The sequence below is a fragment of the Cottoperca gobio genome, chromosome 5, assembly GCF_900634415.1.
Source record: "Cottoperca gobio chromosome 5, fCotGob3.1, whole genome shotgun sequence".
Classification (NCBI taxonomy): Eukaryota; Metazoa; Chordata; class Actinopteri; order Perciformes; family Bovichtidae; genus Cottoperca; species Cottoperca gobio.
In genome coordinates, this window is record NC_041359.1 from 26,521,699 (window position 1) to 26,546,668 (window position 24,970).

The window sequence follows — 24,970 nt, forward strand, 5'->3', positions numbered from 1 at the left end:
TATTTTGACCGAAAACATGTATAAGGTGATAATATGTATGTATGCATAATGTTGTGTTTAAGCTTAATTCCCTAACGTGGTAAAATAAAATAAATGTTTACTGATTTCACCCGTTTTGAATGTTTTCAGGCTCTCAACACATTATATGCATCTGAAATGTGTATAACTGTCTGTCTCCAGATTACCTACAAGGCCCTGAGCTCGTTTGACCCCAGCGCCGATCTGACAACCCAGAGGGGAAGGGTGTTCAAGCTGAGGAACGAGACCCACCACCTGTTCGTAGGTCTCTACCCTGGGACCACCTACTTCTTCACCCTCAAAGCTTCCACCAACAAGGGCTTTGGCCCACCTGTCACCACCCGCATCACCACCAAGATAGCAGGTACAAATCCTTTGTTATAGTTTGATGTGAAATAGTTGTGTCCTTTCATTTTTGGGGGCATTTGCTCTCTCAAATCAAGCAAAGACATTGTGGCACAGTCATACGTAATATATAACAACAATAGCAGGTAAAGAATGAGACGCTGAAGGCGAGTGTGTTTACCAGGTGCTGTGTTGTCAGTTTCTCTGTCAAGGTGCTCGTCTGTGTCTTTGTTTGTTTTCATATCTCTCTGACTTTCCCTCTCCATTTGTAGCCCTGTGTTCATGTCAGCCGCCTCGGTCTAGAGAAACGTGTCAGTGGCACCACGCAAAATGGAAAACAATCAACTTTCGTGGCAAGAAGTGTACTCACGTGTTTAAGCATTTCTTTATTGTGTAACAAGAGGACTCTTGTTGTTCCTGTTTTGTGAAGGTTGTTGTTTAAATGACAGAATGATTGATGCAAAATACAAACCCTTCACTGTCTGTCTCTGGCTCACCCTCTGTTACTCTCCAGCTTTACTTTTTTACCTTTCTCCAGAAATCTATTCCAAAATGGTATATCTGATTCCCTCTCCTTCACATGTTCTTATTTATTTTTCCTCCTTATTGATGTAGTTGTGACCTTTAGGTTTTTATTTCTACTTGGGTTTTTTATCAGTACATCTGCAGAGACACTGGTTGCATCTTTCAGCCAAACGTTTCTTCAATCTTTTCATATTTAAGTACAACCTTATTAGAGGTATTACCTACTTTTTAAGTGTAAAACATCAGAAATATGTTTATAAATGTCATTACATCATTCATCAGTGCCACTTGACTTGAACCACATGTGATATGAAGCAGAGGTTGTGGCATAAAGCTCTGCTGCGAATTTTGCATATTTTCATATTTACACAGTCTGTGCTGAAACGGATCACATTGAACCCCCTCGGGGAATGTGTTTTCAATATACTAATAGCTCCCAAAGTTTGTGAATTAAACCCCAAACATGAGAAGTACTGATGTCTATCCACTGAGTCCTGGCAGTGTTACGTGTGCTTTGAACCGCAGAGGACTGCAGTCAAAGTGTGTCATCAGCACGTTATTAGCGTTGTTCTATCTGTCAGCACCTAGAGTGATTTTAGCATGACCTTTCCACTGAGCCTCCGTACCTCAATCTTCCTCTCAAATCTTAACAACATGTTGCTAAGAGGCAAAAGACAACATGGTACTTCCACACATAGCAGAGACGTCTCCCTCTAAATGCCACGTCGTCTCCAATCTTCATTATCTCGTTCAGGGGTGAAGGATGAAGATATTTCAATTAAATGATGCAGACTGTTAGAGATGGATATACAAAGGAGGTGGGGGTGTGGGCTGTTAATAACCTAAATGCCACACCATTCAGGGGGAAAAGTGTTGATGTTTTCACTCAGACAGGCACTAATGCTGCACCTTCAATATGAGTGCATGACAAATGGGAAAATTAAAAACTTGAACGTCTGTGGAGTGAGGCATACATCCGTCTTTGTGTTGCTCTTCACAGCACTGGATAAGATCACTCTTGTCAGGTTATGAGAGGATAATGTCAAAACAAAATAACCAAAAAGTCAGAGCCAGAACAGATTCATTGATGTGATTTGTTTTTTAAAGCTCGACATAAGATATTTACCCGTGCTTGTATTTATAACGGTATTAACTCAAGAGTTTGCCGTGTAGATGGGAATAAGATCTCCTTTTGTTTTACATTAGCTCAAAAGAAAAAGGTATGCTTTGTCTTGACATGTAGAATATTACAAGTAAACTAACTGGAAAAATATAATGGTTTCTTTTACCATCAGCCCCCCTGATGCCAGAATACGAGTCCGAGGCTCCGCTGAACGAGACAGAGACGACCATCACCATCCTGCTAAAGCCTGCCCAGTCACGTGGCGCACCTATAAGGTAATTTCTTACCTGTGTCTTATCATTTTAGTTTTTGCTTTTAATATAAACTAGTGCAGTTCCTGTTCGGGATGTGCTCGTGCTTCTGCTTCTTGGGTTTCGAAGTGAGTCTATGCATGCATTGGCGGTAGCAATGCTACAGTCTACGCATCATGATTGCAAAAGCTGCCAAGAACATTTTAAATTTTATAAATTCTGTTCTCATCCCCACTTTGTTACCTCTCTTTCCTTCTCTCCCCTTCACCCTCTCTTTCTTCACCCTATTTCCATCCACTTTCCTCTATCTCGTCTTCCTCAAGGGTCTCTTTTAAAGCCATTAAAGTCACTCACACATATAAGTCCAATTTGTATGCAAAGGAACTTAAAGAATGGGACTGTTTTTTTTATAGATTTGGCAGTGACGCGTGGCGTTGTTAGTCACTTGCGTATTGTAGCTTCAGCCGCTGCCTTATGGAGACTCCAAGCAGAAACTACACGCCTGAACGTCTGATGGGGATTTGTCAATCAAAGTTTTGTCACTTAAGACTTGACTGCTTTAATTGAAGCACCCTGTCAACAGCTTTTTGGCATTAGGCGGATAAAAAACTTTTTTCTTGGGAGTTATTTCACATATTGCAAAAACAACCATGCAATCTTGGCCACATGGAAACATAAAAGCACAACGACATACATCTATACTTAGATAAAGGCTTTGCAGCATCAACCTCTTTAAGTCATTTAAATAAAAGCCACTACTCATGTTTTGCAAAGATGCACTGTAATGCTAATCAGTCAAAGCCTTTACCTGCAGCGGTGGTCAAGACGGGCAGCAGGATCATTTCTTTCTGTGTCGTGAGTAATATATAAAGAAAAGAGGGAAGAAATTATATAAAAACACAACACACACACTTCTTTCTTCCAGTCCCCAGTCCACTGCACTCACGGCTTTTGTTTTAAAATGGACACACATCTAATTTATTCTTTTTCCTTTTCTCATTTTTTCAGCCTGCATGTTTTTTAATTAAAAGTTCACTTTGAACATGTGATCTCATCCATTACATTGGTGTAGGGAAGAACATAAGTCTGCGGTTGCCTTTAGGGAAATACAGCTTTGACAAGGGTGCGTGGAGAATATATATCACTTCAATTTGGACTTGGGGGAAATGTGAGTGTGGGTCAATAGTTTAGTGTTAATTTGTGTAAATCCCACAGCATATCTTGCCGTGTATCACACACACATGGCAAATATATCTCATGTTGAATTAGGCTGCACTCCAAACACTAACATCTTTATGTGTTTATCAGCCCAAGATAAGCCCCTTGACGTGTTTGCTTATCATGTGTGTTTTGTGCAAGTATTACATGTTGTAAGTGCCAACAGATGCACGTAGAGCAGCGCGGAAAAGACATCTGGCTAATGTGCACGCTAATGCTTTTACAGTAAACGTGAGGTTTTGTTTTTTCTTCTGAGGAAATCAGAGCATCTCCACTTCCCGGGGCTTACATGAGGAATGTTTACAGAAATGGCTGAGCTAAGAGGAGCAGCTGTTGTACACACACCCTCACACAGTATACTTACTACATCGACATATACTGTACACACAGGTAATCAGCACAAACTCATGGACTGCCATGGTAGAAATATGTTTGCACACACAGAAACACACATGTGGATACAAACACACACATTGCATTGCGTTGAGGTGTTTTTCAAAGGTATAATGCTTCCACTGGCCCCTAACCCAGCACTTAATTTAACTTCAAACCCCAAAGCCTAATTTTTAACCGTCAAACAGCCCTTTGAAGTAGTAAGAATCTGCAGAAATGTCTTCATTTTCCAAAAACTTATTTTTCAAATATACTCCCTTTACAGAATGTAGTTCATTTTTTAAATTCTTCCTCACAAAGAGAGAAGCAAAATACCACGTATGCATATTGAGAAACACATACCCATAGCAACACCTGTCCAAACCACACACACACACACACACACAATTCCCTGTTCGCCCGTTGTACTCGGCCTTTCTTCATCCCTTGTGCAGCCTTCGAAAGCCATTAGTTTGAAATAGATATTTCACCGGAAAGGCAGAAACAGTAGAGAGAGAGAGACTCATCTTGGTCATCAGCAATTATCTTTTATGAAAGCTGCCAAACGGGAGCTGGGGATAATTGGCCGCAGCCCCCTTCACAGAAACATACATTTCCCTAATTGCGTATAATTGTGAAGTGAGTTCTTGGCGTGGAGGACGGAGGTAATTGCGGAGGGCCGCTGCGTTTGTCCTGACCACTAAAGGAGCCCTCAGCCATTCATGAACCCTCTCGGAGTGGAATGGAAACACAAACACACATATGCAAAAGCCCACACACACACACACACACACACACACACACACACACACACACACACACACACACACACACACACAGACAAAGTAGTATTAAATATATAAGACCACCTCCACACACCTGTTAGAACCCACCCAGCAGCACACCTGCTAGTGTAAATACTGTATAGGCACATACATACAGTTTATACTACACAAGTGTGCATGCACATACACACAAGACACACAAACAGACACAGGACAGAGAAAGGCACATCTGGACTTCTTAATGTGTATTAGAAGAGGATGTAACCTCCTCTCTCTCACACACACACACACACACACACACACACACACACACATATTTCTAAGTTTTAGGACAAATAAGGCATTATCTCTCTTAAAAGCCAGTTTTACTTTACAGGTAGAACATTTGTAAGTAACTGCCCGTTCCCCAACAATAGCTTCATGCTTATCATACCTGACGGGTTCTGACTCATCGTTAAATGAGACATGATTACTGATAATTGTTTTATTTAGCTGACTCTTTTATACAAAGCCACTTATCTCTAAAGGACTGCATCATGACGGCTGGTTCTGAGAGAGGTAACTCCATCAGAGTACAGATGATAACAGGTTTTAAGAACGTTCAAGTGCAGGAAAGTGATTATCATATTCAAAGCCAGATTTACCTTTGTTGAACATGTAACCGGTAAAATGAGTCAAATCATTATGTTAGCATGTTTTCTGTCTAAACCCTTTTCTCTTACTCGCTCAATCCCACCAGGGTTGTCCGGTCTTAACTTTTCTCTTTGTTTTATGTTATTTTTTATTTAGTTAACCAGGTTTGTCAGATTCGAGCACACTAAAAATGATTACAATACACAATTGCACACACACATCACCATAGATTTAAACTCCTGCAGGGTTACCATGTTTGGAAGTTGGCGATCAGTCTGTAGATTGTTCCATGCAGGGGTGGCATGCACATAAAGCAGGACAATTCCCTTTAGAGGAAATACAATGGTGAGTAAGAGATCCAAAGTTTGTAATGAATATCAGAGCCTTAAGGTACATGCTGTTCAGTCTGTGAAGGCATTCATTCAATATCAGGTAAAAAGGTAGTCAGCAGAAACGTATGGGAGGTCTTGCATATTAACGAATATTATTTATCTTATATCGCTAGATATCCTCTTGCACGGGATAATGGGAACCATATTTTAATAGGCAGTTGGTAATGGCTGTAGGGACACATTTCTTCTAACGTTAACAACAACGTATCTTTGGCTTCTCTGTGCAGATCTTGATAATCCAATTATTAAGTTCTCTTTTTAAACTGTCCATACGATGCTCAACATTATGGGAAACTCTCTCCCATCTTGCACTCTTTGGCAGAACCTTTTATTTTCAGCAGGAGGCAAACCATTAGTCAATGCCAAGTGGCAGATTTATAACATTAAGTGTCTGGGTAACAGTATAGCATATCATATAGTAATCTAGAGGAAGAGTAGGATGCTTCCTTCTCGTCTTACCAACACATATACTCCAGAATTAAATTTAAAACACATAAAGAGCTGCCAATTGCAACAGAAGGGTACAGATGATAAGTTACAGGATGTTGTTACCAGGAAAGGACCGGTCTATATAAGTGAGCCGCTCTACAGCTCTGAGTAATTCACCAATACGACTTTGCTGGGAGAAGGACATAAGGGGCCCCCTTTGCCTACCCAATTGGCAAAGAATATGCAATACTTCAATAATATCAAAATGTGGCCAATATAGAATCATTCAGATGAAATTGTTGCATATTAGCCCAGTAAAATGTCATTACATGGATTTCACGGTCTCAGACAAGTGCTGGCATGGCTGCGGTAAAAGAGGCGTCTGTGGGAACTCCCTCTGGTCAGTGTTAACACATGCCCTCACAGAGATTCTCCAGGTTGATGTTCCTAAATGTCCTGTACTGTGTATACTATGAGACAAAAGAAGTAGAGAAGAAACAATCTGCCAGGTACCTTGTCCCAAAGTAAATCTACCATTTGGGAAACAAATCACACTTCTGTACTGACCACAGCCCTTTTATGCTTTTTCTTTTCTTTTTCTTTTTGCCAAAATGGATATAAAGCACTCTGGAAATTATATATTAATTAATAATGTTCTGTAGGAATTGAATAAAGTTTAGCTCAATTGGGCTGTTTAATTTGAAATGCACCTGTTTTAAAAGTTCAAATGACAAGGGCTCCAACAATGACAAGTAGATGTGTGCCATTTGTCCAAATGACATTGTAATGACGGGTACAAACACAAGACCTTTCCATAAAAGATTACCCACACAAATAGAAATGACAAATTGAGAAATAATTTATCCTAAATTACAGTGAGTGATTATTAATACATATATATTTTCTTCATTTCTTCCAGCTCCTACCAGCTTGTTGTGAAGGAGGAGCGCAAGTCCAAGACCCGCCGCGCCGCCTCCGAAGCCCCCGAGTGTTTCTCCGCCCCTGTCAGCTTCCGCAATGCTTCCATCTTGGACTCCCCTTACTACATCGCTGCTGAACTGCCCCCTTCCAGCCTCACGGTCGTACAGCCATTCACTGTCGGAGACAACAAAAGCTATGGAGGTTTCTGGAATCCTCCGCTGTCACCGGCCAAGAGCTACAGCATCTACTACCAGGCCATGAGCAGAGCCAATGGGGTGAGTCTCAAGAGTCCAAAAGTACCTATATTATCAAGAAAGACATTGTTTTAAGGGTAATTTGGCCAAATAACACACAGATACATTCTAAATTATTTTTCAAAGGCTGATACAAATTGTTTAAAGCCACCATTAGCTTAACAATACTCAGTTTAAGTTTAGCTTTCTATTCTTTTCATGGCAAAACAAATAGAGGTATTGGGGATTTTCTTATCCCCTTTCAAGTTTGCCCTGGTTGGTGCCCGTACAGTGTAGTTTCACAATGCTACAATCACTTCTAGATTCTACATCTAGGCACTTTAAAGCTCTTTTAAACCGATTGTCGGTGCATGTTTGGCTGGAACTACTTGTAACAGTGGAAAAAGATAGAAGCCCCACAGATATTTTGAAAGCTTTTACAGCCTTCGATAAGCGTTGAGTGAAAGGTCAAATCACCATATGACAAATGGCAAACAAACTGCTGCTGCTACTTCACATCTCTCTAAAATGACACTCTTAGGTACTTTTGTCCGCGCCCTAATCAGTGATGTCACAGCAGGTGTCTAAGCGTCCGCGACTGAAGTGATGTTAAATGTGCAGACAGAGTAGTTCAGTGGCATCTTGAATTACATTCTCAACGCCGTAGTCCCGTAAAGTGAATGTAATGTCACCTCTTATAAGAAAAATGAAAACGGGCTCCTGGAAACCTCACTCCCAGAATCCATCACTCTGTTTGCTTCCCCTTTTTCTGCCTGACAATTATACCGTATGCAAATATAACAACACCCCGCCCACCTTCCCCACCTCTCCCCTTCTCATAACTCATTCACATCTTGAACTTGGCTTTTGAATTTCCATAATACTCTGAACTCCGGTGAGGGTTGTTTTAATTTTCCACTGCTGTAACCACGGTAACTCGGTTTGGCGAGCAGGGCCGGGCAAGCTGGCTGATGCCGTGATGTAATATTATCCTCCAGAAGGCAGATTTCCCATAATGCACTCACATGGAGAAAGATTGTGTGCAAGTGGGTGTAAGTGGTGGGCGGGGGCGGGGTGGTTATGAGTATGCATTTAAAAGTGTGTGTGTGCTTTTGCTTGTGCTTGCCAGTTGTGTGAGTGTGAGTGCTTTATGTGCACGCCCATAAATCCAGTCACATAAGGATACCTTATTTGATTGGATCTCAGTCAATCCAATCAGGGTGAGGTTTGTTTGGTTCATGGATTGGAGCATCATGGGGGTGCTGGTGGCAAAAAGTAAATAGAAAAGCAAGTGGGCCTGTGCAGCCACCATATCATGATTTGATCCAAATGATTTGATGAGGAAGTCGGGCATAAAAAATGGCCACACATTCATAAAACTCGTGAATTTCTGCATTTCTTTGCACATGATGTCATCCATTTTTATAACTTCCAAACTAATGCAAGTAACAGAATCTACTAGTTTCATTTTCTCTTCTGAGACAGAGAGATTAGAGATTTACGCTAATTTGTATTGCATACGTAATGTGTAACATTTAGGAAAATACATTTGGAGTATTAATGAACAATACACACACCAATGCTCTAAAAGGACTAATTTTACAGTATGACAAATTCTGAAAATGTATCAACAAGATACGTCATTTGTCATCGCACATTTATTTATTATTACATACATTTTATTGGAAGAACATTATTTTTTAGTACCTTCCCAAACTGTTAATCTGTTTACTGATTTTGGGTTAAAATAAGACACGTTTCGATCCCAACAAGTCGTCATATCTAAACAATAAAGCCGGTTTTGAGCCAGCTCAAAAGGCAACTTTCGGTCAATTAAATCTACTTAATTAGGAGAAAAACATCGAGGTTTAAAGACACCAATGTACTCTGTGTGATGGGAATGTGATCTGAACCAAGATCCCTGGTGTCACAATAAGAAAGCACCGACAAGGTTCTGCTTCTGCATTGTTAGCGAGACTAAAAGAAGTGAACAAAAGTGTAATTTCTCTGCAGTTTCTCTAATCCTCCCACTGTAGCTGTGTCTTTTCCTGCTTGCTCGACAGGGAAATCAATAGTCAGGGTTAGGTACACAACAGCTTCCAGCAGGTGGACTTTCACAGCCTTCCTCAAGGACTCCTCAGCAGTGTGGAGGTTTGTTGACAGCAAACAGCTTGAACCCAAACAGTTTGGTTGAAGGACAATTATCCTGTCACACATAAGAATAATAAAGGACTTGCATTAGCGTTGTGTCTAGTTTGGAAAGCTGCGCTTGGTACAAAGAAAATAAATTGGCCATTGTCTTTTGACTCTGAACAGACTGCTGAGCCAGACAAAAAAAAAAGAATGTCAGTATTTGAATAATTTATATTCAATATCTCCATTATACGCTGTTGCAGAAAAGATATGTGAAAGTGATATTTTGTCAAGCAAGGATATAAGTTATCCGCGGTTCTCACAAAGTCCTGTGATTTGTATAATGTCTTTGCTGTCAGTCATTCAGGGAGAGTAGGTGTCACTTTTTTTTTTTCTCAAGCGCCGGATGGCTCAGAAAAAAAAAGACTCATTTACATTTTAGAGGACTTGGATGGTTTGTTGTAGTTTGAGCCGTGGATGAAAGTCTGTTTCTAATTCTCTGTCTGTCTTGGATAACCCCCCCCCCCCCCCCTCTCTGAGCTTCACCTGTCCATCAAGGACAACGTCTCTCCTCTCTTTCTCTTTCATTTTCTGTCACTTCTCTCTTGAGAACATTTAGAAGAAATTGTTCTCTCAAACCACCCACACTCCGTCTCTTCATTGCTCACTGCTGTTGCCTCTGTAATAGGGAAGAAAATCCACCTACATTCTTTCCATGTCTCACTTCCCTCTTCAAATTCTGTCAATTTTTCTGTTTTTCTCCCATCATTCAATTTCCCATTGTGTGTTTCTTATTCCCTCTCAGCTTTTCTTCCTCTGTTCTCATTTAACTCTTATCCCTCAGTCTTTTGCCCACTTCTTCTCTGCCCCTCCCTCCTCCTGCCCCTTCAACCATCTTCCATGTTTCTTTTAGTCCTTTATTCTTCACAAGTTTCTTTCATCCTCTTTCTATATTGTTCACCATTTCCAGGTAACCTTTCCATTTGCAATCTCTCTTAACCTCCAGCATTTCGCCTTCTTTTCGATCATTCTCACCTCATTGTATTTCACCCTTTTTCTTCTTTCCTTTCAATCCTCCATGTCTCCTTCTCTTGCTTCCTTCCCTTCCCACCTGTGTCACTTGCAACTGTCCTAAACTATTTTTCTCCATCTATTTTCCTTTCCGCTCTCTTCTCCTTTTCATTACCTCCATCTCCAATGTTTGACTTTTCTCCCTGTTCTTCACTTCTTATTCTCTTTTTCCTTTAACCCACCTCCCTCTCTCCTTCTCTCTCACCCTCTGGGGTGACATCAGACTGATGCCAGTCTCTCATCTCCCATCATTGTGCCAATTAGTCGACGCTCCGCACATAAAAAATGCTCACCAACAGCAATCTTGATTTCTCCCTCGATGTCGTGTGATGTCACACACACACTTGCACATGCACACACCCCACTCACATTAAAGGCAAACACACTCACCGACAAGAATGAATTGCCTGGGGCTGTAAGTAAGAGAAGTAAGAGCAAGAGTGATCGGGGACTTAGGGATGAGGTACGATAGAGGGAGGGGGAATAGAAGTCTAAAAAGAGTGAAAGGAAGATTAAAGAAGATATAATACTGGAGGCAAAGATGGAGGGCAGGGCAACAGAGAAATAGTGGGAGAGGAGAGAGATATGGGGGACATGGTTTGCAGTGTGAAAGAAACCCAAGAAAGGAAGAATAATAATGGGCGAGGAAACAATGGAGAATCTCGATAGAATGTCTCTTTCACGTTTAATGGTTTTAGACAACCATTAACCATCCCTCCAAACTAAATGACAGAATAGGTTGTTTGGCAAGGCCCTTTAGTTCGGTCCAGTTAAGGGAAGTCCTGAGGCTGCAGCATACAATGTGTGAATTTGCACAGAATATTAACTTGAACCCCATCCAACACCTTAGGGAGGAACTGGAATGTTGACTGCTAGCTAGGCCTTATCACCCAAAATGATTAGGAACATATCCCTGGAGCCAGGTTCAAGTGTTTGACATACTTTCAGCATTATACCTGGCTATAGCAGTCCCTCGAGACTGGAGGCCAAGAAAGAAAATGGGGGAAATGAGAGGGAGCAGGTTTGAAAAGAGGAAAGAATAGTGAAAAAGGGGAATAAAGTGAATAGATGTGAGTGGGAGGGACAGAGAGACAGGTTGTCTTACCCTGTCAAAACACAGACACAGTTACTTGGACCACCAGTAAGAGCATCAGGTAAATGGAGGAAATACAGGATGTGAAATTTAAGGGAAACATCCTGGGAGGGCAGAAGAAGAGACGGACGGATGAGGCAGCTGGGAGACTTAAGGGGGAGGGATGAAAGACACAAAAGTGCAAAAGAAAGTGATGGGAATAGAGAGGAGAGGTGGAATTGTTGGAGGAATAACGCACAGGAGGAAGGAGGCGGGAGAAATGGGGCGATAAATGGCACAAAACAAAAGGAAACGGTTGCACACAGAGAAAAACATGGCCTACCGCACTGTGAAAAATGCAGCCAGACATCTTTTGTTGACAAGTAAAAAGCCTCAGGGGTTGGACAAGGTACTCTGACAAACAACGTCATTCACTCTCACACACACACACACCCACACAGACACACACACAGACACCCACACAGACACACACACAGACACACACACAGACACCACACCACACAGGCCTCAGAGTGCAGATTTAGATGGTTTGTCAGAGAGCGACATAGAAAGGGAGATTTTAGCAACTGACAAACGATGTCAATCAATATGCACTCAGCTGATATGAAAATCCCTGAATGCACTTTTATTCTGTGTATGCGTGTATGTGTGTGTGTGTGTGTGTGTGTGGGGGGTGGAGGGGGTTTGTTTCTGTGTATTTGTACGTATCAAGAGTTTTTGGTACCAGAAAGAGCCGTTAGCCAAAACTGAAGTTGTTGAGAAACAAATAGATCGAGGAGAAAGACAGAAAGAGAAAACGTTGTTACCCTGGCTACCTTGCATCGCCCTGGGAACCCCAACAGCCAATCACAGCATCCAGAAGTGAGACAGAAAACACACATGGTTGGAAATCCTGCCCGTCAGTCAGAACACTGACCCAACCGGCTGTTTGATGGAAGGAACGAAAAAGAGAGGGGAGAGAGCGGGGAAGATGGAGCGATGGATGGAGAGAGAGCGCTCACCCACACAGCAGCTGCATCTACCACACACACTTAGTATTCCCGTCAGGCTGGACAAACTTAACTACTACACACACAGAAACGCGCACACTGTGTCTCCAGTGTCTCCACCGTAAACAACTCCCCTCCTCTCGTCTACAAGTCCTCTCTGGATAGAGGCAGGGCAATAAATTGGCCTTACATTTATTAACTTTGCTTCTCGCAGCCTCTTGAGGTTTAACCCATTAGCGGGAGCGAAGACGAGGCAGCGCTCTTTACGGTGACTGTGAATCCGGAACAGCCAGGCCTCTAAATGGACCGTAAACAGGCGCGATAGATCCAACTTCTAGAAAACACAAGTCACTGGCGCTCTGGGAACTGATCGTATTCCCCTGTTGGCTATTTGTGGGGTATACACCTTACTTATGATGGTCAGCTCTGCTCTTATGATAGATGTATCAAAGGCCTAGTGATGTTGTAAAATATCTTTTCATTACAAAGAAATACGTTTGAGTTCATCGAAGCAAACTGTTAGATATGATGCATCACTGTAAATGTCATTCCATTACAGTCTCTATGTACAGAAAAATGGTTTCTATTGATGTACTGTACACAACCTGGCATGTCTCTTTAGCAAGGTGCAATAATTCATATACAATCAAGTTATTCCAAGAAAACATATTCATTACAAGCAACCTTTTAAACGTGTTTATCAGTGAAATGAATCCAGCAAGCGCTCTCAACAAGTAATTAACTCATTCTGAGTACCTGTACAAGTTACCTGCAGGCGCCTACAATCACATTGTGCATTTATGCACCGAGACCAACGAGAGAATCAGAGAAAGAAAACAATAATGCAGATAAACAGACAGGTACTTAGTCGGTCAGACAGAGATGGAGTAGGAGCAGGTGTGTTTAGTCTTGTGGAGAGATCCAGCTCAGAGGCTCACACCATCCATCATCCACTAACATTCATCTTCCCTGCTCTTTAACGTCATGCGTCAGCTCCCAGCACACACACACACACACACACACACACACACGCACGCACAGCCACGCACAGCCACGCACTGACAGGTGCATCAGTATGCAAAGACATGATGTTTAAAAAAAAAAAGAAATAGCAGGTAACTTGTGCCATTTTATGACAAGCTTTCACATAATGCAGCCACAATATTTTAGAAACACTGAATACTAAACTTTATTCAGTCTGTCTCTCAGTTTACCGTCTTCCTCCATCATATTGTTGCAGGTAGATGTCACATTGCAACGACACCGTTCATCAATCAACATGATCAGTTTTGACCATTGCAATGTTATTTTCTGGCTATCTTCTCCTGTGTGCGTGCGTGTGTGTGTGTGTGTGTGTGTGTGTGTGTGTGTGTGTGTGTGTGTGTGTGTGTGTGTGTGTGTGTGTGTGTGTGTGTGTGTGGTAGCTGTCCACACAGAGAGGACAAATACACGCTGCCTTCAATGGGACTTTTGCGTTTGTCTTTTCAACATCTGAAGTTAAATACACAACATGTTTGGTGTTCAAGCGATTAAAGTCGTAATCATTCTTTCTGCATTTAAATGAAATAGAAAGTAACAACCATGTCAGCATATGTGCTATTGTTCATAAGTTTGATGCACGTCTTATTGCTTTTTGACTCCATTCCCAAGAGAAACTTCTCTGAAAATCACAGTTCTGCCTCCAAAATACATCTTGAAATATAAACCTTAAAGATCATTTCAACTCCTAAATCAGCTTCTTTTGTTTCCAGGTTTCAGTTGTCAAAAAACAAACTAAACTGAATGTTAATATGAACGTAATTTAGAAGAGAAATAAATGTACATTAGCAGTAGCTTGGTAGTGATTTTGTTCAAAAGCTAAAGTGACAGGCGTCAGTGTCGGCAGCTGCTGTAGTAATCGTCTTTGATGAAGACAAATGGGCCAACATGTGAAGGAGGCCAATCTCTGTGAGACAAGTGGGTTAGATACGTACACTTACTGGTGACAGCCCATCATGGAGGCAAGAACAGAGGACAAGACAGGAGCAGTGAAGGAATGAAAAGAGCTGCAATAAAGAAAAGCACACGCCTCTTCAGGTGGTGACAGCCCATCAGACAGAGAGTGACAGGGACGGTGGAACCACAGGAACGTAAAGTGTGAGGAACAGAAACAAGAGGGGAGAGGCCGGCTGTGGGACAGATGGTGGTTGGGAGAGATGTTGGGACCTGGTCTGTTAGCACTGATTTGATGATTTGCAAGTCAAAAGACGTGTAAACGTTTATTTTGTATTCATTTTTGAAGATATTGAAAGTTTCATTGACGTGTGTGTGTGTGTGTGTGTGTGTGTGTGTGTGAGAGAGTGAGAGAGTGTGATTGGCTGCATACATTATGTACATGTATACGTGTATAAAGGTGTTCAGTGCGTGTCCATACCAACACAATAGCTTATTGATCCTGATATTAATAACGTTTTTGTACATGTGTGTGTTGAGAACTAATAACATGCTCCCATGATCTGATTGATCATCTTTAAAGACTAACAGCGCTGGTGTGTTAGAGTAAAGTGTGTGTTTACTCAGAGCCACACAGGGTTTAGCATGTTTTGCCCCATTAACTACTAATTGTATAAACTTTTCTGAACGATTCCAAATTGACTTCCTGGATTTAAAACAACTTCTGTTTTCCACTCATATCAGTTATCTGTAAAGATCTGGTTTACTCCTTAAGGTAACATATTCTATAACTTAACAAAACATGGCTGCTTTATATAACTATTTACTTTGCTATGACTAAAGTTATCATTCTGTGGTTCTGCACTCGTTCAAGGATATCAGATTATTGCGTTCTATACAAACCTTCTAATACAAAAACCAATTTACAGAAATCCTTTTTGATTTTAAATGCCATGCATGTCCGAGCATTTTTAAATGCACCACAAAAGAGTTTCGATAAAAGGTCTCGACTCCTTAACACACGCAAGTTGTTCATAACAATGGATGGTCTACAGTATGTTGAGTATCGAGAATATGCAAGTTAATTGGTAAAACTTGAAATGAAATCAAACCAAATGCACCCAGGAAGGAAACTGGAATGATGCTTTAGAACAAGGATGGGCAACTGGCGGCCCAGTCAATTTGTCAATCTGTCGGAGCTCCGTGAGGGGGGGTGCAAAGTGGCCCTCTGGCAGTGAGGACACACTTTTTGTGGCCCTCCCTATCCTCAAAGTTGCCCAACCCTGCTTTAGAAAGTTGTCCTGGCCAAAGCTTGCAAAAAACAGAAACTTTTGTGTTCCTTGCATCAAAGATGGCCGACCCTACTGATTTGAAAGAGAAAGTACACAGTTCTAACTATTATTGAAAAATTAAACATGTATCTGTTCAAGAGATTTGTCCTTCAATTTGTCTAAACAGTTTTTCTCTTCTCTCCACAGGAAACCAAAATCAACTGTGTCCGCCTGGCGAACAAAGGTATGAGCCCCCTTCCATTGATGCTCAGACACTTATAGTCCAGACAATATGATATCACTCATGTGTCTAACGTTTAACTTCTAAGTGAAGTTATCCTATAGTGTTACAGTGTGTTAGATGAGATGAACACACACACACACACACACACACACACACACACACACACACACGCACACACACCATTGGAATAGGTGATCCCACAACCTTTAGGCCAGGGTTAGGGTTAGGCTACTCCACATCCTAACCACGTTATCCTGCATGATTTAGCTGCATTGCATTCTCTCTCTCTCCATCTCGTTTCTCCTACTCTTTCTCTTTCATTGCCCTTTTTCTGTCTCACGTTCTCTATCCTGCTCTCTCTTTCTCAATCTCATACCGGCATCCATGTTGCTCATAAGTGTGTAAAGTGGAACATCAGGGCCATTACATACCGATTGACCGCCTTCATTAAACCCCATGGACGGAGGCTAAAGCGTTAGCCCGAGAACCCATTTCATCCTCTTCTGTTTTGTTTTCCCCATGTCTCCCATCTTTATTTGCTGCTCATCTCCGGCAAATACACCCATTTGTGTGCCAGGCAATGTGCTTTGAAAGCTCTTCAGCTTGCTATTGATTTTTCTCACCTTGTCTCTTTTTTTCTTCTTTATTCTTTCATCTGCATCAAACATTGATTTGATTTTTTTCACATGTTCTTTCTCTGTGTCTCGCTCACTTATTAATTCTCGTCTGCATCAAACATTTTATTGTTCATTTGTGCACAATTTTCTCTTCTACATCTTCCTTTCATTTCTTGCTCTATCCATTTCCAGGCTGTGTTTTTCTGAGTGGAAAGTGCTGTGGGTGGAGGTCTGCAGTGTGTAGACGCTGCTCTCTGTCTGTCTGCATGTCTGTGTGCTTGGGAAAAGACATGCTTTTAACTTTGTGGCTGTCTTTCGTAGGACAAAATGCTATTTTTTTTAATATGCAGAATTATCAGTGTTCCCAAAACATTATTTAAATCTTCTTGAAATTCACTTTTTGAAAGATTTTGATATGTGGTCAGTATTTTGAGGCAATGCAGATGGCTAATGTTGCAAAGGCCTATAACTATTTTACTTGTGATACCTGCTACTTACTCACTACAGCAGCTGATTCCAGTGATAGACAACACGTATCTGATGTACCGGTTGGTTAAAAGTAAGCATCTGTCAGAGGCAAATAAATAATCTGAGTGTAATACAACGACGGAGCCAAAGAAGCATCATCTAAGCGAGGTTATAGAAGCCTTTAGGTAAAGAGAAAACAGAGCAGGGATGTAATAAAGTATATAATGTACTACATCATGTCTCGCCCTCTTGCTACTTCCTGAAAATGCACAAACTGCACGTTTTATCCAGAGTGACCTCTCATGTGCAGAGGAGCCTGGGTCCTACTAGCCTTTAGCTTAAATCGGTAAAGCTAAGCTAAGCCTGCTAACATGCTAACTATGTGTTAGCATTCGTTTACACCAGTGCCAATGCAGTGGGTGTCCATTGATCTGAACATCTTACCACTGTTTTTAAGTCAGCGCATACTCATAGCAACAAAACTTCTGCTTAATGTAAGATTAAAACAGTCGATCTCGCTTCTTTTCCTATAAATGTGATAATATACACACACGTCTCCTGATAAAGAGAAGATTAGACTTATTAACCGTTGCCTCATCTATTGCTGTTGCTGGTATATCAGAAGACTTGAACACATATTATTGCTTCTTTGCCATTTAAAGTTCCTTTCTTACGATCTGAAGACCTGGTTCTTTGGCTTCACCAACGGATGTTGAATTGAACCAGTGAGATTATTTCTGCACTCTGCCTCCGAGAAGTGTAGATCGTAAATATTTTAGATACAACTTTTCCTTTAATGGCTCATGGTCGACTACCTTTTCCGTCACCATACGAGCCATGCATTTTTAAAGCTGATAAGGCAAAGATCTGCAGAGGAGCCGTGTGAGTAACAGCGAGAGCCAATTTAAAGCACCTGCCTCAATATACAGTAGCTGCTAAAAAAAACTACTTTGATCTTTTATCTAAAAGTGAACAAATGATTTGTCATTGATGAAAGTATCCACTCATGGGATTTTGCTCCTGGGTGAACCTGAACACAGATTGTGTATTTGACTGTTAACTTCACCACGCCACAAAGTTCATACTTTTTTTTATTCTTTCAACCATCACTTCATTTCTTTTCTCTTCCATTTCCTACTCCCTTTATTTTTATTAACCCGTCAAGCTGACAGACTGAAGAGACGTAAATGTTAACCCCCTGCACCACATCTGCATTCACTGACTCACTCTTTGGTAATGAACATGTTCACCAGCAACATATTTGTTAGGCCTTTACCTGGTAACGGCTCAGTCCAGATGCTTGTGACGCTTACGTCCTGGCAGTCAGTCACATCCCGGTTCACATCTTGAGTGCTAGTTGTATTTTAATGTTCTAGTGCTATCTCTCACCACTGCAATTTCTTTCCTCTAAGACAGATTGTGCAGTTGAACAGATCTAAACGTTGGTGAAATGGATAAAGAAAGCTATACGTCTTTATTTCTTAGACTTTTTTCTTCTTTCTTTTCTTTTTTTGTTGTTTGTTTTCTCTCTTCCCTCTCTTTCTCATGCTCTCTGGCGGGGACGTGCGGCCCTTGACCTTAGTGGTAATAGGTAGGGGACAAATAACAACGCCGTACATTCTAGTCATCCCAAGCGAAGGTGATTATTGCTTTATAGGCAGAATTCTTTCTTCCTTATGTTATCTTTTTCATCACAGTACAACCATGAGCACAAACAAAACCCTGTTTCATTTTGGTTGCACCTGCCCCGCCCTTCCTTTCCTCCTCCTCCCTTTGTTTCTTGACTTTTCTCTCAGTTTTTTTTACTCTTTAGTTTTTGTCTTTCCTTCTCATCACCATCTTACTGCATTTGTTTGCATGTCTGCTCCGCTTCGAGTGTCGCTGGCTGTGTTTGAACCGTTTCTCTCTCTGTCTTGCATCTACACACACACACACACACACACACACACACACACACACACACACACACACACACACACACACACACACACACACACAGCAGTGAAACCATGCTGCTTTCATGCTTAGTCAATAGCCTGAGTATGAGGACAGTAAGCTAACATTAGACTTTCTTATGGAATAAAAAATCAATCAAAAAGCAGAGATTACAGCCAGGAACTAAATCTGTCTCTGGATCTTTATCGCTCTCTGTAAGATAACAAGCCATCTTAAGTTACAGAACATGAGCGACTTACTGTAAGCATGGTTTCATTCTTGCATGCATGATAACTAAAGGATTGGACAAAAACGTATGGCTGATGAAACAACAATGGATGATGGTGATCCCCCTCACACACACACCTTCCCTACCCTCCTGTCTTAGTTCTTCCTCTCTAATATAGCACAGCCTTGAAAATATGGTGAAAAAAAAGAGATAGATGTTCTGTAGCCATGTACTGTTTGGTTGAAAGCCAAGTGGCACCAAGAGTGGACATGAAGATGTAGGTACCAATAATGAATTCCATATAATAAGGTGGTGATAGACCTTCACAGTTGAGTCCTAACCTGAGCATTCGATCTGAAACCCATCCTCCACTGATCGCTGATTCCTCCCTCCAATCCCTCCTCAGCTGCAGTACCGACCCTCCAACTCATAACTTACCATCGAGCTTTCATTTCTAAAGGTCTTTAGCGTTCCTTGTGACCATCAAACACTGAACGTATATAGGTGCATTATAGATTAATGGCCTTACATTTGAAAGAAAATATACTTCCTCTCGGATCATCAGAATGTTTACAAGCCTTCTGACCTTCAGCGGCCATGCTGTGATACAAACACATGAATGGGTCCAAGATAAGATATCCGACCTTTGACAGATGCGTTCCCATTTACTGCACCAACACCTGAAACAATAATTGCAAAGTAAAGCATTTTCTATCATTGACTTTATTAGCAATCATCAAACTGATTTTTTTAGTACACCGCAGTTCTTTAAAATCCAAATTCTCCACGCGTGATTAAAACACAAACATTGTTTACTGACCTGGATTTTATTTAGCGATACAGAGACGTGACAGCCGAGTATGAATGTCATTCAGAGTTACAACAATCAAAATGTTGACTTGAACAATCGGGACGCAACGGGGAATCAGTCGACAGCGTAGTCACAAACTGCTGTCACGCTTCTTTGTCAAGAATACGAGACGACTTCACATGAACACAATAACACCTATTGTCCTGAGGGAAATTGAGTTTGCAAGGCCCAGCACAAAGAATGATGCGTATTATGCACAACAGTAGACACGAGTGAAATGCTAAATTGAATAAATATAGATTGTATTCATATGAAGCGAGGTTGTTTACCTCGATGCAGATTGAATCAGAAAACCTCCGGCTGCAACAAAAAGGCAGTTTGTTGCATTGTTGAAACTTTTAAACACATTCATTACTTTCTTTGCATCCTTTGAGTTCAGTCGGACATTTCTTTCGACGCTGATTATTCAGATACTGAGCTGTGTAGAAGCGAACACATGTAGAATAAAGGCAAACACAAACATTGCATGTGTTACTCTGCAATATGTGTGTGAGCGACGTACAACACGTGGAGGTTTCGTTTAACTTCTTCTTCCTCTTACACAAGACGGAGCTCCTACAGTATTAAATAGAGTATCTGTTGACTGAGTACGACTCCTTAAGCTTTGAGACTCTGTGAGCAGATTGATTTGAATGTGAAACGAACACAGTCCTGGTTTGATATCACTCTCTGCGCAGCCAGGTGGCAGAAGTCCCACTTGCTTCATCTGTTCTGCTGCAGTCCGTCACCAATGTGCATTTCAACTGTTACACAATAAAATAATAAATGTGTGCATTCAACAGAGTGAGAGTGAGTTTACTCTGCAGCTTAAATCTCCATTACATCTGTTTTGGAATCAGTTTGAACAGCAAAGCCTCACTTCTCTTGTGCACCATGTTGACTTGCAGAAAAGTATCCTGGACCACATTAGCATCATTTCTAATGAGTATTTGTCCCGGTTGTCATGGCAGTAACAAACTTCTTCTCAAGGTGAGACAGCTGTCATAATTATGCAGGATGGCTGAGAATGAGGCCGTTACAATAATTATATTCCACTGACTGATTGCTATTATTGGCATCCATGTCTTTTTGATACACCACGTAATCAGTAATGAGCTTCATCTTCCAAAACTAAGTCAGATATGAGCAACGCAGACGTGGACAAGAGGATCTGCAGTGTGAATGCAGCTTCAGTGTTTTTTAAATGCTGAAGTGGAATCAATGTGATGCCTTTCTGCTCATTTTGGCAAAAGTGCAGCATTTATTTATTTGAGTGGGACTTCTACATTGGCAGTGTTTGCATGCCCTGCACATGTTTATGTTTTATGGCTCACAGGAGCATTAAATCCTTCCTCCAGTCACACACACACGTGTATTATATGTCGGCTGCAATTCCCATAAGCATTAGTCCTGAGGTCGATTATAATTGGTGGTGTACAGACTCGTGTTGTAACTGACTCTGGCACCGTGCAATACTGATGCAACATGTGGCTCGCTATCTGTGTGTGTGTGTGTGTGTGTGTCTGTGTGTGTGTCTGTGTGTGTGTGTGTGTGTCTGTGTGTGTGTCTGTGTGTGTGTGCCTGACTGACTGAACTGAAGGAATCACATCTGAATCATCTTCAACACTACACTTCCTCACACCCACACACAAACACAGACTGTTCTTTACAACATATCCTTCCCCGTCACCAGGTGCTGCCTGATCGCTGCTCAGTGACTCAGTTTGCTTTCTGAATTTGCACCAGATTGAATCATTTAGACTAAAACAAACTATTTAGGTGTGTTTGTAGGCGAATATCTGACTATGATGGGCCATTTTAACAGCAGAATATCAATCAGCCAATGATGAAATGCAGTTGAAGATATGCTCGAGCATGTTCCTGTGTTTGTTCTCTGCTCTCTGTAGCGTTGTGTAAGCAGACGGGTGTACCTGCCTCGCTCTCCGCCGGACAGACGTGGCGAGTTGTTGTTTTATGCTAAGTTCGCCCTTCCATCTCTGCTGTGAGTTCTCCATCTGCTCCACAGCGCAGCGGCAAAATGTCCAATTGTCCCTGCATGAATCTTAAAGGCCAGATTGTAAAGTGCTCAGCAGCATCTGGGGGACGGAGAAGAAGAAAGAGGGATGAATAAAGGGAGGGAGAGACATAAAGAAAACCAGATTATAAAGTGAGTGTAAAACACACGTTAAAGAGAGAAGCAAGAAGCAGGGAATAGATTCTGATTCAACACGGAGACTCAGCTGATCCGTGAATGTATGAACAATTCAAAGCTTTTATTCTCTTAAGTAAAAAGGGCTTTGTGAAAACTTAAAGCAGACTCAGATCTCCAGTATTTTATATTTTGGTTCTTAATCGTTGGAAAAATGCTGATAAACTGTATTTATTAGTTAGAATACAAGATGGTGGTGCTTTGAAGGGGAAACAACAAGATAATCAAGAGAAAATCCTATTTAGGGATTAATTTGGTGAATCTTTCTACATAAGTAATGCGACTTCATCCCAGGTGCTCTTTGGAGACAATGATACAGTGCAGACGTCAATCGAATTCATAAACAACTTGATTCCATAAAGAACGAATTGATTGTACTGATTACAGTCAAACGACATATGTTCTAAAGAAAGATGCACGGCAGTCTGTAGCTTTAAACGTGCACGTTTGGCACGTTCAGGCTGAAGTTATAGAGTCTGGAGCAGCTGGCGTCTTCTTGCATTTATGAAACCATATGGTTATCATCTTTAGTACTTTTAGTTTTACATTCTATTTTCGCTTTGTCATGTATGCTGTTGAATATATATTTGTCCAGCTTGGTATTTATGAAGAAAGCGATGAGTTTGTAATTGATTTCTTCACTCGAGTTAAAGGTTTAGATTTCTCTCCATTTTTGGTTCCAGGTTTGTTTTTAAAAATAATTCCAAGTCCTTCCTTCTCTTCCAGTTTACAGCAGCTGTGCTCTATAACATCCAATTCACTTTGGCTTTATTACCTTGTAAGAAACAAATTCCCTTGAAGGGGAATATATAAATTCTGTTGGATTACGTGAGTCCCCGTAATTCATCCGGTCGTCATGCGACAGGTTGCATTTTGGTTTTGTTCGAATGGTCAACATAAAGGGGATAGTTCATATTGTCAGTATAATACTCACACATACTATATATATTTCAGTGTTAACAAACCCGTTGCCCCTCCGCACCCCCCCACCCCACACACACACACACACACACACACGAACACACACACACACACACTCAAAGCTCTCCAGAGACCAGATGATGAAGCGAAAGTGGTTTTAGTTCTTAAAAGCTCTAAAGTACTTGGTAAACCTTGTCCTGCTGACCTTAACATTAATGTCAACGTTAATGGAAACCTGTGTGTGTGTGTGTGTGTGTGTGTGTGTGTGTGTGTGTGTGTGTGTGTGAGAGAGGGGTACTGAGAGTCAACCATTAGCATTGTCCATTGTTTACTCCGTTATGGAGACTACAGATATGGTAATCCATCATTATCTGTCCACACACACATTCACAAGGCTGGAGGGAGACACCCAGGTACACACACATGTATCCAGTGTTAAAGGTACACACATACACACACATACACACACATACACACACACACAGACAGACACAAACACACATTTGTTCACAAATATTCAGAATGAAAGGGACATTTAAGCATAGATATGCACACACACACACACACACACACACACACACACACACACAAACACATACACACACATACACACATACACACACACACACACACACACACACACACACACACACACACACACAGCGCTGTGGAAGCATAGTTCAGATTAGTAATCCTGTTAAACACACTCAGACACGCTAACACTAATCCACAGAGGACGCTCCGCACAGCTGCTGAAAAACAATACCACAAAACTAAACCTTCACATCAACCTGGAAACAAGACACACACATAAACTCACACACAGAACATAACCTTTGAGACGCGCGTGCAATTTCAAGATGTCTTATTATAGTTCCAAAAAATATACTTTATTTGCGATACAACTCCTAAAATAATTTTACTTTCCATTTAGATTAATACACATTAGATATAATTATAGGGGCAAGAAAGTCAGTGTGAGTGTATGTACGCACCCCCTATCTGATCTGTACCTGCAACATGTACACACAGACACACACACACACACACACAGACAGAGTATTTAATATGCCATGCGGGGCTGCTGCAGTGCGTTGGTCGCAGGCACAATCAATCTTCTCTCCATTTGGATGAGATTATGTTTTTAATATCTCCGGTTTTACCCATAATTCCTCCCTGATAATTACATCATGCTCTCCAAGTAGGCAAAAGAAAACAAAAGTGCAGAGAAATGTATAAATAAAAAGGATATTACACAAGAGCACACGTATACGTACTCGCACAGCTTGTTCGGGAACACAAGACACTTTGGGAATTAATGCCAACATCATTACCAGGCCGATGTTGTCCCAGTTATAAGGAAGTCCCCTGTAATGCACTTATCCGTCTCATAATCCAGCTCATAATAGACTCAAGACATGACACCAAATGTGTTTGTTCCAAAACAATACTTTACATGGATCCTAAAGGTTGAGCGAGAAAGTAAAGTAGAAGCCGTCCTGTAAACTAAAGAGCAACAGCTGCCTCATCTGTATAATACAGTACAATTATAGAAACTACAACCTTCTTTTACACAAAGGATAATCACTTCTGAGACGTGCGGTGGCCGTGTTGCTGTCCATGCCTACAGTACCCCCCCTGGTAGGAAAGTCCTATTATTGTGAAGGCCAAGTGGTTGTGAATGTCGGCGTCTACAGAGACCGTCGGAGCACTTATTACTTACTTACTTACCTCTCGCATCGATATTTCATGTCCTTCTCTTG

General features: G+C 41.3%; 1 protein-coding gene across 11 annotated transcripts in view; it reads left to right on the forward strand.

The window, feature by feature from the left end:
- Positions 1 to 24,970, forward strand: part of ptprt (protein tyrosine phosphatase receptor type T) — a 275,177-nt gene that overhangs the window by 148,039 nt on the left and 102,168 nt on the right. For 6 of the 11 annotated variants that reach the window (XM_029431023.1, XM_029431025.1, XM_029431026.1 and 3 more), the window contains exons 12-16: positions 181 to 382; positions 2,184 to 2,286; positions 7,011 to 7,287; positions 15,942 to 15,978; positions 18,646 to 18,702. In XM_029431023.1, the coding sequence (XP_029286883.1) occupies positions 181 to 382; positions 2,184 to 2,286; positions 7,011 to 7,287; positions 15,942 to 15,978; positions 18,646 to 18,702 (676 nt within the window). The remainder of the gene's footprint in view (positions 1 to 180; positions 383 to 2,183; positions 2,287 to 7,010; positions 7,288 to 15,941; positions 15,979 to 18,645; positions 18,703 to 24,970) is intronic. The other 5 variants (XM_029431030.1, XM_029431031.1, XM_029431033.1 and 2 more) reach the window with 1 other exon arrangement.